This window comes from Saccostrea echinata, unplaced genomic scaffold (assembly GCF_033153115.1).
Source record: "Saccostrea echinata isolate AGI-Se365-2 ecotype Australia unplaced genomic scaffold, CSIRO_AGI_Sech_v1 ptg000002l, whole genome shotgun sequence".
NCBI classification, from domain to species: Eukaryota; Metazoa; Mollusca; class Bivalvia; order Ostreida; family Ostreidae; genus Saccostrea; species Saccostrea echinata.
Window position 1 is genome coordinate 18,122,836 of NW_026889751.1, and position 14,612 is coordinate 18,137,447.

Here is a 14,612-nt window from a genome sequence, read left to right on the forward strand (position 1 = left end):
GTAACTTAAATTTAAAAAAAAAAGGAGAGCTGATTATGATTTTCTTTGCCAATTAGTCCAGAGCAACAGTTCATTAATACTCTTTTTTCATTTATGGGAATACAAATCCATTCATTACTTTCAATTAACATAATGTGATTAGTTCTCTATTTGATAAGTATTCTACATTTACGAGATGAAGTAAAGATAAATCTCATTCTAAATTTGTCTTACAATTTTTAAAAATTTATAAGAAATGACGTCTCATTATATCATTATGATCTTGATATTGATATTTGAGTTGGTGGTGGTATTGGCGATAAAGATATTGTCGCAGATTTTTTAATTCATGTTTTAATAAATTGATTTGTTAGCTGCTGAATAAGGAAGAAGACGTTCCACAGATACAGGTAATTAATTTTGTTATAAATATTTAGCGTGTGAAAATAAACAATTTGCAATATACATGCTGTTACATTCTTAACAAAGTGAGGTTTAAATTAAAAATTGAAACAACTGCATTGTTTTTAGGTATTTTTGCATCCAGAATAAAGTTACCTGCATTTGATTATCTTTTCACAACTACATTATCGGAGTCACTCAATCCATTTAGTATTTACATGGTAATGTAATTTTGTTTATTATAAATGAAAGAAGTCGAACAAAGAACTGTCCAAACACCACTTCTGAGGCACAGGGAAATTCGTCCTATTTAACTGCATAGAGAGGCAAATATTATTCAACACCATTGATCAGAAATTCCCACAATCCCTTTGTATATACATATCATTTGTTTGATGACCAGTTCTCATTGACTAACCAGAAAGGAAAACAAACTGTATATTATTGTTGCTGTCAAAATGCTTGACCCCCACTTTTCTTTTCTTTTCCTTTTTTCCTCGTGATCAATAACACTTAATATTCATGTACTGAGAAAATTATTGGCATTTCTCACAGCCATTGTCAGATTCCTCCGCCGCCGTTTATGGGAGGTTCAAGAGCAATAGTACGTCAGCGTGGAACTGTGGATCGAATTTCGTCCAATGAAATTCATTTGCGGATGCTTATCAGAAATTACCCCAACAATTGATATAAAAATAAATGGAAGGTTTTAAAAAATAATTTTCATATGTGATTCTTCTACAATTAAGAGTCCAAAATGGATTTAGGTACTGCTACTTTGATGCCCATGGCGGGGAATTTTGGAGGGAACACACAAGGTAAGGGGGGACTGTCGGTCCCGTATTCTACATTTATAAGAAAAGCAAATTAAGCCAGGAAGCCCTGGTTGGTCTCGTTCTTATTTAATTCATCTGTTAGTAATGGAACCCCAGCATTTCAATTTCAAGTTTATTGGACATTGTTAACTAAATATGATTAGCGGCAAGCGACACCTTCTTTGATAATGTTAATGCGTTCCAATAATCCTTCATAGTTAATCTCCAGGAAATGTTTTTATTTCCAATTTTTGTGTTTAAATAAAGTATTTATCTTTAAATCTACAGTAATATGATAGACAAAATCCCGTCCCGTGTATTTAAACTAGAAATTAAGTGTGTCAGAATTTGTTCAAGTTGTCTGTAGATTTAAAGCTTTGAAATTGATGATTTTTTGATACAGTAGGCAAAAAATTATTGAATTAAAATTTTCGAATCGTGTTAATTAATCTTAAAATGATTCATGATTCGAAGCAATTAAAGCAAATCGCTCTAATATTTAATTATTTTCATTTATCAAATATTTGACAAATGGATGTTTGATGCCGTACCATTGATAGTCAAGATAGAAGTGTGTAATAGAGTGGCTGCATTTAAATTTACTTAAAGACTTCCGATAACTGAAATTGAAATAAAGAGGAGAAAAAGAAACTTGCTTTTCCCCATCCCTTTTGCTTTTAGGTGGTGTCATCAAGAACGAGTTAGGAAATGTCTCAAGTAACCCTCGCCCGATTCCCCCACAAAGCCCCTCCCGAGATTCCGACAGTGAGGGGGATGACAGAATGGGGGACTCGGACAAACCCTCAAAACAGAAGAGGCACCGCACCAGGTTTACGCCAGCCCAACTCAATGAGCTCGAGAGAAGCTTTGCCAAAACTCACTACCCTGACATATTCATGAGGGAGGAATTGGCGCTAAGAATCGGCCTGACAGAATCACGTGTACAGGTCGGTATTTTTCAGTAACTCCAATGAAGGATGTATATTAAAATTTTGTCTTTATCTTTATTTAAGAGAGTGTTTCCAGACTAATATTTTATGAAATTTTATGAAAAATTCTGTGCAGAGGAGGAAATAATGCATTCGAATGTTGCGTATAAAAATTATCGTACAATATGTCAAGTATGTACATTTATTCTAGGTAAGGCCAACTTTAAAATAATGTTTATTTACCCTCTCCCGACTCAGGATGAAAAAGTTGGGTCGGTAGGTAGGTGAGAATTTTTTTCCCCCCAGAAAATTTCAATTTCAATGCTGAATTTTCAAAATCTATTTTCCAGAATGCATAAAAAAAATAACTGCTTCCTGGAGGTTGAAAAATTTTTTGAGTCGGGTCATTTTTAGCCAGTATGTCGGGAGAGGGCAACCAAACAATTTTTTTAAAAGATGGCCTAAAATATACTACGATGATAATGGTTTTGCTTCACTTCTAAATGTTGTTAGTAATAATTTTATACAATAATATATCATCAAACATTTCAAAATGTCAAGTTAATTTAATATTACACATACGATGAAGAGAATATTTATAAATATTGACGTTTATAAATACTGACGTATTGTGACATTATGAGATTTGGGAAATTCCTGAACTAATATTAAACAAAATAATTACTGTATTAAAAACATAATAATATAACCCCAGAAGTTCATATTACCAAGTTTCAATCATTGCAAGTTAACAAGTAAATGTTTCTGACAGTTATTGAAATAAGTCCATCCAATGCTGAACAAAAATGAGTCACATACATTTGTAAAATATCTTACTGTTCGCTTACAATCACAAATGGTCTACCCGTTTAATCCATGATATGTTAATTATGGCATATAAAAGAACTAATTTAGGTAATTTGAGAAGACTAAAAAACCCGACAAAAGGTATAAGAAGAATTTCTGAAGCTATCCCGCTGTTTCGCAAATAACTTCCCGCTGTTTCATATCTTTAAGCAAAATTACACATCTAAGAAAAGCGCTTTTCATGCGTTGACAAGAGCCATCTTTGAACATACTTGCGATTTCTTTGAAATTTTGATTTTGATAGCAGCATATTTCTCATAAAGATATGTAATTTTCGCACCCGTTTTTAACCATTTCATCGGTTCAGGTTATAATAACGCATACCCATAAAAGTCAAGAATTACCAGTATTTGCAGTTGTATTTTTTTTTCAGCATGAAATGAACATTATATATTATCAAACTAAACAATCCACTCCCGGCATTTAGAGAAGTGAGTAAGAGTTTGTCACACGTTGCCGCGCACATTACTTTTGACATGTACTACCACACGACAGGTGTAGATTTCACGTTGGTTTTCTAACGGTTTCCACACTCCAAACGAAAGAAATTATAAACTGTCATATTGACATCTTAATTGTTTGTATGTGACAATTAATATTTACTTCTTTGCTATGTTTTACTAAGTACCATCAGGGATAGATTTTCCCAAAAACTGACGGCAAATAACACTGTAATTTATATAATTTATTTAAAAGATTTCTAGTCATGCATGTATAAGCTCAAGGAAAAAAATGTTTATACATGTACTTTCCTTGACTTAGATCGTCGTTTAGAATAGTGCATCATTAATTAAAAAAATATTTAAACAAGCGGGAAAATACAGATATGCACCTTTTTTTTTAAATTAATAAACAATGTTATATTAAATGCGCTGGGAATATTTCATTATAAAATTGAACGGTGGATATCTTAGTTTTTTTTAAAATTTCAATAAAATATAAAAAAATCTCAATTATCAGTAATTGATTAAGTGGGAAAAGACTTCAAAGGAGGATTTTACTTTGAAGTGACCAGAATATTGATACCTTTTTTGCCCGATACACAAATCCATTGTCGGCTTTCAGAAGCATTACAGAAAAAGAGTGCGATTCCATTTTGTAATTCATATGTACATTTAAATGTTGTTTAAATAAAATGACCTGAACGGTCGGTCAAACCAAAGACGAAGTTGATTCAAACTTTAAAAATCGAGACAGTTGACCTCTTTCTATTGATATTCTCCTGTACACAAATCCTATTAATAAAGTCTTTGATCCTAGCCGATTTATACACACATATATTCTTCAATTAATTGCTTAAAATAAATAAAACCTGTGAAAAGTAAACAAATTCAATTGCATTCAAACCTCCGCATTTTAAATGCATTGTAGTTTGGTAATAATGCCTTGTAAATATGCGGTAAATATTGTAGTTAATATACTTCTAAAATAAAAATGACCCACAGTCTATAAAATATACATTTATAAAATTCGCATCAGCCCTTGATGAATTGTAGAGCCATTTTAAATATATTTGTTTAGATTTTTTTCTTTCTCTTTTTCATTTAATTTTACAGTATTATTTAAGAATAATTTTTTTTTTTGATAAGTGGTTAGTTTAAGTGGATTTGAGACGTTGGTTGAAAATTGATAAACATGTACATTGATGAAGCATACGATTTTGATGAATTTTTCTCTCACGCTATTGAAACATTTCAATTAACATACAAATTATCTCTCCTACCACAGTCTATCTATGCCTGACACATTTATAATTATTTTATTAACTCTACTAAATTGTCAAAGGAATATCATGACACAACGGTATTTCAGTCCTGTCAAAGATGTGCAAATGGAACAATTAGCATTTTGTTATGGCCACCGTGCTTGCGTGTGACTTGTTATTGGAAAACGGGTCTGCCATGTCATCCAAACGCACGCTCCTCTCGCGAGACTGCGCGTCCTGACAGCGATTTCATACTTTAGGAAAAGAACCACTTTTTTAGCTTTAGATCGGAATAGTCAGTGGTCGAGTTTCACAAGAAGGAGTGTTTCTTCTTTATGTGATAAAATTAATAAAAAATGCGTGGTACATTTGACATTTTCTGGAAATTAACAAGTTTACTATTTAAAACTCCATTAGAGTTATGTATGGTATAGATTTACAACATACTAGAGCTAGAAGATAAAACATACAACCAATAATAATCAAATACTGATATAATTATAATCATAAATATCCAAGACAACCGTTAAGTATGTATTCCAATCTCGCATAGAAAGCAGAATTCAGTACAGAGTGCATGCTCAAACTTATAAGTATATATACTTGTTTTATTTTTAGATTTTATTTACAAAATGCACAGGATTAAATATCAGGCTAACCACCGTTAAATATTCGTTCACTAAGTTACATGTATTAGGAAAAGTTATTATATATAATTATATTATTATTATTATATATAAATATATTTAAAAAAATAATAATAAAAAAAAAACTAATATGAATAATTTCACAGCGCATGTATGGTAAGAAGTCTAGGTATATATAATATCTGAAATTTAGATAATATTTTGACATTACGAATAACACATGGAATCTTTTTTACGAAAACACTTACTCGCAACTTAAAACTTGAAAAAAAGCTTCAATTTAGATATCTTTATATTATATCGGTTAAGCATCTTGCTGATTTCACCATCCCAAATAATATCTTCAAAGAAAAAGAAGGTTTATTTTAGTAAGGGCTTTGCTACTTATTTAAACACGTGTTTGATCACCCTGAGTGCATCCTGAGCATCCATTATCATACATACATATATTAAGTATACGTCTTGTACATACACGCATAGTTGTCTGAAAATATTTACATTTCTAATTGTTTTCTCTGCATGTGATAACTCTTTGAAAGTAAGGTGAGTTGATTTCATGATACATTGTAATTACTTATTTATATCCACTGAATATTATTTCCTTCGTTTCTTAAGAAAACCATTGCCGTTTATCAGTCAGTAAACGACACTTAGCAAGCCACCTGCATAGATTCCTTGAGCCGTGGCTGTTCCATCAATTACGCATACAATGACATACACATCTATAATACAATATTTAACATATCTAATTTTACTTTGAAAGTTTTTTATACAGATATAAATATAAACAATAAAATGCCTTTCTTTGTTTGTTTGAACGGGAATTAACGTCTCAGCTATTGCAGAAAAAAATTACATAACCCACTTACGCAGGTTATGTATTGCTGCGACATTAATTCCCGTACTAACCACCAAAGAAAGCATTTTATTGTATCTGAATGTAAATTTTGCCAACTGAAAGATCAGAAGCCTACATGTAATATGCATGTCAATCTCGTGCGGCTGTGTTCGTGTCTGACGTCAGTAGGCGGGGACTATTGAAATTAACATGGAAGGCCTCGTGTACTTTAAATCTAAATATTAGACAGCATTTCTTAAAATTTATATTTACAATTTTATTTCACATACATGTATAAATGATAATATAAGGAAACTATAAGGAATCGCTGTCTAATTTGTTGGGTATGCCAGGAAAGTTCGCCCGTTATGCAAATTATCCCACGTTTCGGTCTCATCCGAAAGACCCGTGACTGTGCCTTCGCCAAGCGCCCCGCACTAGAAGCGAAAGTCACTGGTCTTTCGGATGAGACCTTAAAAACCGAGGTCCCATGTCACGGTAAGCGTTGACACGATAAAGAGCCCTCACTGCTCAATGGCCCCGAGCGCTGAATATAGGTCTAAATTTGTAATGGGACTAAACAACATACAATCAATCCACAGGTACTTGTGGACAGAACCCCCCCCCCCTCCTCCCGATATTCAACCCCGGGGCTTGTTGGTCATTTTTTTCACAAATTATATTTATTGCACTTATTCATCATGTGTACTACAGGAAAAAAGCCGTGAAAACCCCAAAATAATCGTTCCACACAAAAATACCCCACTTTACATTATAAGAGAGAAAGGTATGCCACTCCGGTTTGTTTACGTTGTACCCCCACTGGTCTTTCTGGCTTTAAAAACATGTATTTATTTTATTTTAACCTAAAATGTCGGTTCACATTGTCTCTACATATATTTCTGTCTTAGTTCGTGCTATCGGATTGACTCTGCATCTCGTTAAAATCCCACAATTAATCCTTAAACAGCATTGCAGTCAGTGGGTTGAAAAATCCTAAGGTAAACGCAACGGAAGTGCATAGAGAATATATTACCTATTATGATAACACCCGAGAGAGATTATTACGTCAGGCCAAAACTCTCTCGGGCGTTATCGTAATAAGTGATACATTCTTGATGTACTTCCGTTGCGTTTACCTAAGGATGACCGACTGCAATGCTGTTTAAGGATTAATTGTGGGATTCTTACGAGATGCAGAGTCATTCCGATAGCATGAACTAAGACAGAAATATATATGTACATGTAGAGACAATGTGAACCGACATTTTAGGTTAAAATAAAATAAATGCATGTTTTTAAATCCAGAAAGACCAGTGGGGGTACAACGTAAACAAACCGGAGTGGCATACCTTTCTCTCTTATAATGCATAGTGGGGTATTTTTGTGTGGAACGATTATTTTGGGGTTTTCACGATTTTTTCCTTTGGTACACATGATGAATAAATGCAATAAATATAATTTGTGAAAAAAATGTCCAACAAGCCCCGGGGTTGAATATCGGGGGGGGGGGGGGAGGGTCCTGTCCACAAGTACCTGTGAATCAATCAGTCAATCTATAGAGAAAAAAATATTTTAAAGAAAGATAACTCTTGTTGATGATAACAATGTATTATGTAATAAGCTGCGATTTATTATGTTTTCTAATGTATGACGCTAAATATTATTTTTAATATATATCTCATACTTTTAATTTTATGTTGTGATAATAATTCTTTGCTCTTCCTATTCTCTGTGTCAAACTTTCTTCACAACATATTCAGATATAGAATTCATTTCTGAAAAAAATAAGCATCGCTCCACGCATGTACCTCATACTGCTTTCCATTTGAATCTAATGCTATAGTTGTTGATGAAAGTCAGTGTTGGAAAGTATAAACGCCCTCAAAAATGTGTCATGCGGTTTGATGAGACGAATAAAATTATAGTATCCAATCATAAATTGTGCTCACCCTAATGGTCGCACCTTCAGACATATTATATATAATTAACATTGATTACTGTACATTTTACTGAATGAAAACTCAGGTTGTCCAACCTCTTATATTACAATATGTACTTGGTGATAAAATGATTGTTCTTGACATTTAATTTTTTTCTATTGGTGTGTTTATTTTATATTTGAGACAACATACAATCTAAAATTTGAATTGATATAATTAAATATAATTAGAATCATAACGAAATGGTAATTATAATTATCTATATTTTATTAGATGTACATGTAATTGTGATCATAACCTTTTACATTGTCAACACTAAGCTGAAAGCACGCTTTTAGTTCCATTCATAGATCCTTGAAGAAGAATAAATAAATACCTATACATTTATTTAATAAAACAGAAAGCTTGGGGAACGTTGGTAATTTTTATATTGGATATATGACTATATCTAAGTTTACATTCCCCGTGTTTTCATTGTAACAAGGAGACCAAATGGTGCGATATCTTATCATGTCCGATCACAATATTCTCCAAAATCCTTTATTCCAATCTTCACTGGGTGTCTGTGTAAAACAGTTGCCACAATTCATAAAAAATACAACTGTAGTATATACACTATTATAGTACTTGTGTAGCTTACACTTTATTTTGAATTAATATTTACGAACCTACATCAAATGTAATTATCTATTCATCATGTTCATTTTAACCACTGTGTTTATGCATGAATTTCATCTGTTTTTCATATTTTTAACACTCGGTTTTAACAGGTATGGTTTCAAAATCGGCGGGCAAAGTGGAAGAAAAGAAAGAAGACAACAAATGTGTTCCGAACACCTGGCGCCTTGTTGCCTAATCCTGGGATGTCTCCATTCGGAACAATGAATGACGCTTTCTGCACCTTTCGTCCCACAGATTCGAGATGGTCTTCGATTCCGAGCATGACATCAACAATGAACGGGAACCCTCTTGCCCTAGCATCCTCCTTGCCTCGACAAACATCTCTGGGTCAGTCTTTTGGGTCTCAAGTCCCATTCACGGGTCTTCAGGAAGCTTGCTCCACGATTGCAAGCAACATTTCAATGCCAAATAATGGTGCTTCGCTGCACAGCACGTGCTTTGGTGTTCCGTCTGTAAGCTGTGCTTCTCCTCTTTCAGCAAGTTCCAACTCTCCGCCGATTTCTCATCCACAAGTGAACTGTGGGATGCAGGAAGTGGAAGATGTTTGGCGGGGCACCAGTATAGCAGAACTGCGCAGAAAGGCTTTGGCGCATACAGCAACGCTTTCAGGGTATAGGTGAATACATACATGTGTATTCCCCAAGTGAAACTTTGAATTTGAAATACAGTGCGGTATGGAATGAAAGTTTGAAATTACAACAAATGTACTATTTATTATGTTTACGATTAAGGACCACATATTGTTGATTTTTAGAGCTTTAAATGTTCAATATTAGTGTGCACACATTGTGCAGTATCTCTACATGTACAAAGTACACTGTACGTTGTAGATAAAAAAAATCATATTATCATCAACTAATGTATCATATTTTTGTACTTCAGCTGACAAGAAAGAAAATTTAAGCTTTTTCAAATGTCAACATTTATTAATAATTCATCAGTACAGCTGACACATTCTTTGCAGATAATTACTTGAACTAAAAACACTTAAATTCGGCTGACAGATAATTTTATACTTCAGATGAAAAATACATTACCCCAAGTACTTCTGTCACACAGAGAAAGTTGTACACGTGAGTTTATATGTCTCTATAAATGCAGAATCTAAATATCACGATCAAACCTCCTGATGAGGCACTTAATTATATATATGTCTTTATTCATATATATTATGATGCAACGAATAGAAACATTGTAATCCTGTCTTCTTTCTGTAAACATGTTTGTCCTTTATAAAATGTTTTATATAAAACTCTGTTATTTCTTTCAGAATTTTTTTCCCCATTTCCTCAGACCTTGCCAAGAAGGCTTGGCATGTTTTATTCATTTTATTTCTATTATCTATCATATTTATTAAAATATATTAAAAATGTATACACAAAAAATACTGATATAGCAATTTAAGTGATTTGTAATATTAATAGAATTATATAGGAAATACAATCCTCTGGAGTCTTGCACAAATGCATGGTAATGTACCTTAAATTTTTTGTGAGGAATTTTTTTTAAAGTAGTTTTATTTCCTTGGGGAAAATTATTTATAATTAAGGAATGTGTTGTCAGACCTTGAAGCATATATAGAACCTTTAACGTAGCGTTTAAGATTAATCGAATCCCATTCTATAAAGAACAGATTGACAATCTTAAAATCCCTAAAAAGTTTTTTTATTGAAAAATCTGTATCTAAACTACTGCGATATTCAATAGCTTAAAGTAAATGTATATGTATATCTTGTATACTGTCATATGTAACTAAAAATACCGTTTTTGTGAAAATGATCGATGTCTTCATGTATCGAGTTTCATGAATCATGAATTTTTTCACTTGTAATTTCAGCTGTATATCAATGAATGTGTCGGTGCCATCCTTGTTGTATGTTGGAATTGTTGTTCTATACTCTGTGTATCATGACTGTATCATGATTGTATCATGACCATACGTCACAGTATTGTATCATAACTTCTAAGATACAGTGTATATATATAAAATGAAAAGAAAATAAAAGCACACAAAAAGAAACTAGCTCTTTTATGTCTTACATGTATGTGAACATAAAAATGATTTATAGCAATTTTTGTACGTCTCATTTCTTTCAGTTTATGATGAATATTTTAATGTTTTCATTTCATGTAAGTTTAATTTCAGTTGTCACAAAAAGACACAATTGCTAAAACAATTTTATAATCATAAATCATATCTTTGTATATAAAATTCCTACAGTACTGAACATGGAAGTTAAACGCGTGTCTTCACATTAAGCTAACTACATACGATTAAGAGTAACAAGTTCAAGTAATCCAGGCACGTAGGAACAGGAAGGGGGGCAGGGGTAGCCTGGCCCCCCACTTTTTCCCAAAGACTTTTTTTACTATTTGAATTGTTAATTGAAAGGCCGGTTGCCCCCCCCCCCCCTCACTTTTTTGTTGTAGAATAGTCAAATAAGGGTTTTGTAGTAGTGTATGAATAAAATGGGATTTTCGAGTTCGGAGAATTTTCCTTTTTTTTTTCTTTTGCTTGTCAAGGTTTTTTTTCAGGTAAGTTGAAATTTTTTTCTCAGGCTGTCCCCCCCTCTTTTAAAAACGATATTACGTCCCTGTAATCATATATTGTAAGAACAATATTTTTTTCTACTTAATTATTATCATTTTTAATAAAAATCTTTATTAAAAAAATCTTTAGAATGTTCTTTAAATTTATCTCGTAATCAACAAAGTAATTGTAAATATACATTTTTACATTTAAGAGATACGTTTCACATGGACTTTTTCGTCTGTAGATTGTTATAGTTAGTTTTAAATTTTCTTAATTCTAAACTTTTAATTTAACATACGCAATCACTCAATCAACTACACTATCCAATCCATTATTTACACTTATCAGTCAAGTATAGTCAAAAATAATAAGTAATACAATTTGTCACTTATTTTTCACTTAACCTTATACACGTACATATGTAATTTCCAAATTATGAAATATACAGTGTTTCTTTTAAAAGACAGTTTGAAGATTAAAAAAAACCCCGAAGTCTAATGACTTTAAATAATATTAATGTCAATCAACAAAACCAGGTTCCAAGAAGACCACATGGAATTAAAATTAGATATTTTATACTTTCGGATTGATAAGAAACTCTGAGATGACATAAGAGGGCATTGAAATATGACATTTTCTTCTACAGTAAAGATATACTGTTTTGTATATAATAGACAAGAGTTTACAATTCTGTCGTTATTTATTTATTTATTTTTTGACAAAGGGATCTCACCTAATATGATTTCATCTAACCTTTATTGAAGTAGTGATTTCATCTAACCTTTATTGAAGTAGTTCTGTATATATGTTGCCTTAGACTTCTAAAAAATGGCAAAATATCTTTACAGAATAAACACCTTTGTATTGTTTCACATTCTTTCTTACAAACGGCACAACTTTTTTAAATATTATTTTTAACTTATATTATTAATAAGGTATTTGGTTGAGATTTGATCAAAAGATACTAAAAGAAATAAATTATTTATACTTGATTCATTTGATTGATATTAAAGGAGATAGCGCGTACTTGACAAATTAATGAACTGATTCTATTAAAACCAAGAAGTTGGTGTCATTTTTTTTAATTTAAGCATTTTATTTAATGTTCATTTAGAAATTTAAGAAGGCCCAAGAGCACATGTGCACATGCTAATAAAGACTACTGTATGCATTTTACTGTTACGGTCATTTTGAAAAGAATCTGTAACAGTTATTACGTAATATCTTGTTCCTTTTAATATCAATTATTGTATGCAACAGAGTTGTATAACAAGTATAACTTTTTCAAAAACTTTAATTGCCATCTTTAGTAACAACTTTAAACATATACCTATCAGACCGTATTATTTTTAAGTACTGTAGATCCTGGATTCTTCAACAGCTTTTATTATTTTTTTTTTACCAGACATTAGCCCTACCATATAAAAGAAGGAAAATTTCAATGTTTGCATGCAGAAAAAAAAGTTTTGTTAATCATGAAAATATAGAAAAGCTTAATAATAGTTGTTTTTTTAAAAAAAATAAAATATCATTTTTTATTTACCGCAATTTCCTTTGTTTCGTTTTGTTGATTTTTTTTTAAAGATTGAAAATCTTAAAAAATTGTTAAGTCGTACGAAAAACAGATCACCGGAAAATTATCTCCCTTGCCTAGCACAGCATTTAAACCAATGAAATAATTGAAAATTTTCACATCATGCATTTTCTACCAATCACAGAAGAGAGGAAGTGCACAGTCCGATGACTGTACATGTAGGTGTCATAACAGTATTTCACTAATTCCTGAATCTTCCCTTCCGATTCGGGCATTTTAACACGAAACTGGAGCTGAATTTTTTTTATGAGATGAAAAACAATATGTAAACTTCCTGTATTGACTAGATTCATTATAATTTAGGGCGTGCTGATTTTTCTATATACTGTATTTGAGTGGGGAGTGATTAGCACCTGCTCGACTTCGACCGAAACAAACTTGCGTGCCTTGCTGGATGACTATGTATTTTTTGGTACTAAAATCTTTATAAAAAATTGTTTTACAAGATCTGAAAAGGAAACGTCTCAAAAGTTTGTTTTCAATTAATACCACCTACTCAAAGTTGCACATTTTTGGTAAGAATATATAGCAAAATGTAATACTGTTGTGCAACCTGTAAAATACTTCAACTCTGTAATTTGAAAAAAATAACAAAATGTAACAGGTAAGAGAAGCTATAAAGCAAGCTATTCCTACACAACCATCTATATGTTTAGTGGAGAAGGATATACAATGTAAATAAAAAAACAAACATTTTTTTTAATAAAAAATGAAAAATCAAAATACTACATGTATTTATAAGTGTACAAAGTATCGTTTTATGTTCATATCATTCCTATCCATCATTCTAAAGAAAAAATGACGTAATTTAAATCAAATTCAAAAGGAAAGGATGGTACAGTAAAACGTTATTAGAATAATATTTCAGAACCTTTCTTATTTTCTTATGGTCAAGTAATGGTTATTTCTTTTATTACAGACTCTAACGTATATTTTGAAAGGAGTAATAATAAATCAAACGTCTATTTTTTTTTTTTATTTTTTATTTTTATTCGCTTAATGTGTAATGATATAATCTATAAAAGTATTGTTTCAAAATAAACACGACATGCGTACATGTATATTTTTTTTTCTCGGCAGGTGTGCTCTTAGACATAGACGTAAGTTTCAAAACGAACATAAAATCAAATATTTATTTAATTTATTTATTTTATAAGTCTTCTTAGAATTGTCAAGTAGGAGTTATCTCCTTAGTAAACTCTCATGTAAATTGTTAAACAAGAAATATATTGACCAAGCGTCAAAAATCGGCCGCAAACCAATTGTTCCTTTTATGAGGCAACAAACTGAAATACATGATCTGTTAGTAATATATCTGAATTAATCTGTTAATTTATCCAGGTGAAATAAAACTGTGCATGCGACATTGCAGGCACGGATTTTATTTTTCAACAACCTAATTTTCTTCACAAATATCTGGGACTCCTCTCTCCCTCTCTCTCTCTCATTCATATCCATAGGAGGGTGTTGAAACCCCCACAACCCCCTCTAGATCCGCCAGAACAGTTTCTTTGTTTTGGTGTTGAGTTGTGGCGGGAAAATGCTTGGCGCTTGGCACATTGTAAAACCCGCTTCATCATATATATATATATATATATATATATATATATATATATATATATATATATATATATATATATATATATCGGTCTTTACTTTAAATAATACCCAATTTTGTA

The 14,612-nt window shown here is 31.7% G+C and overlaps 1 protein-coding gene across 1 annotated transcript; it reads left to right on the plus strand.

Moving 5' to 3' along the window:
* The first annotated feature begins 1,129 nt into the window (after nt 1–1,129).
* Nucleotides 1,130–9,540, plus strand: LOC133200971 (homeobox protein orthopedia-like). The gene is made up of 3 exons (XM_061336786.1): nt 1,130–1,199; nt 1,878–2,143; nt 8,896–9,540. The coding sequence occupies exons 1-3, from the start codon at nt 1,139–1,141 to the stop codon at nt 9,424–9,426; spliced, it is 858 nt and encodes a 285-aa protein (XP_061192770.1). The 5' UTR covers nt 1,130–1,138; the 3' UTR covers nt 9,427–9,540.
* The last annotated feature ends 5,072 nt before the right edge of the window (nt 9,541–14,612 follow it).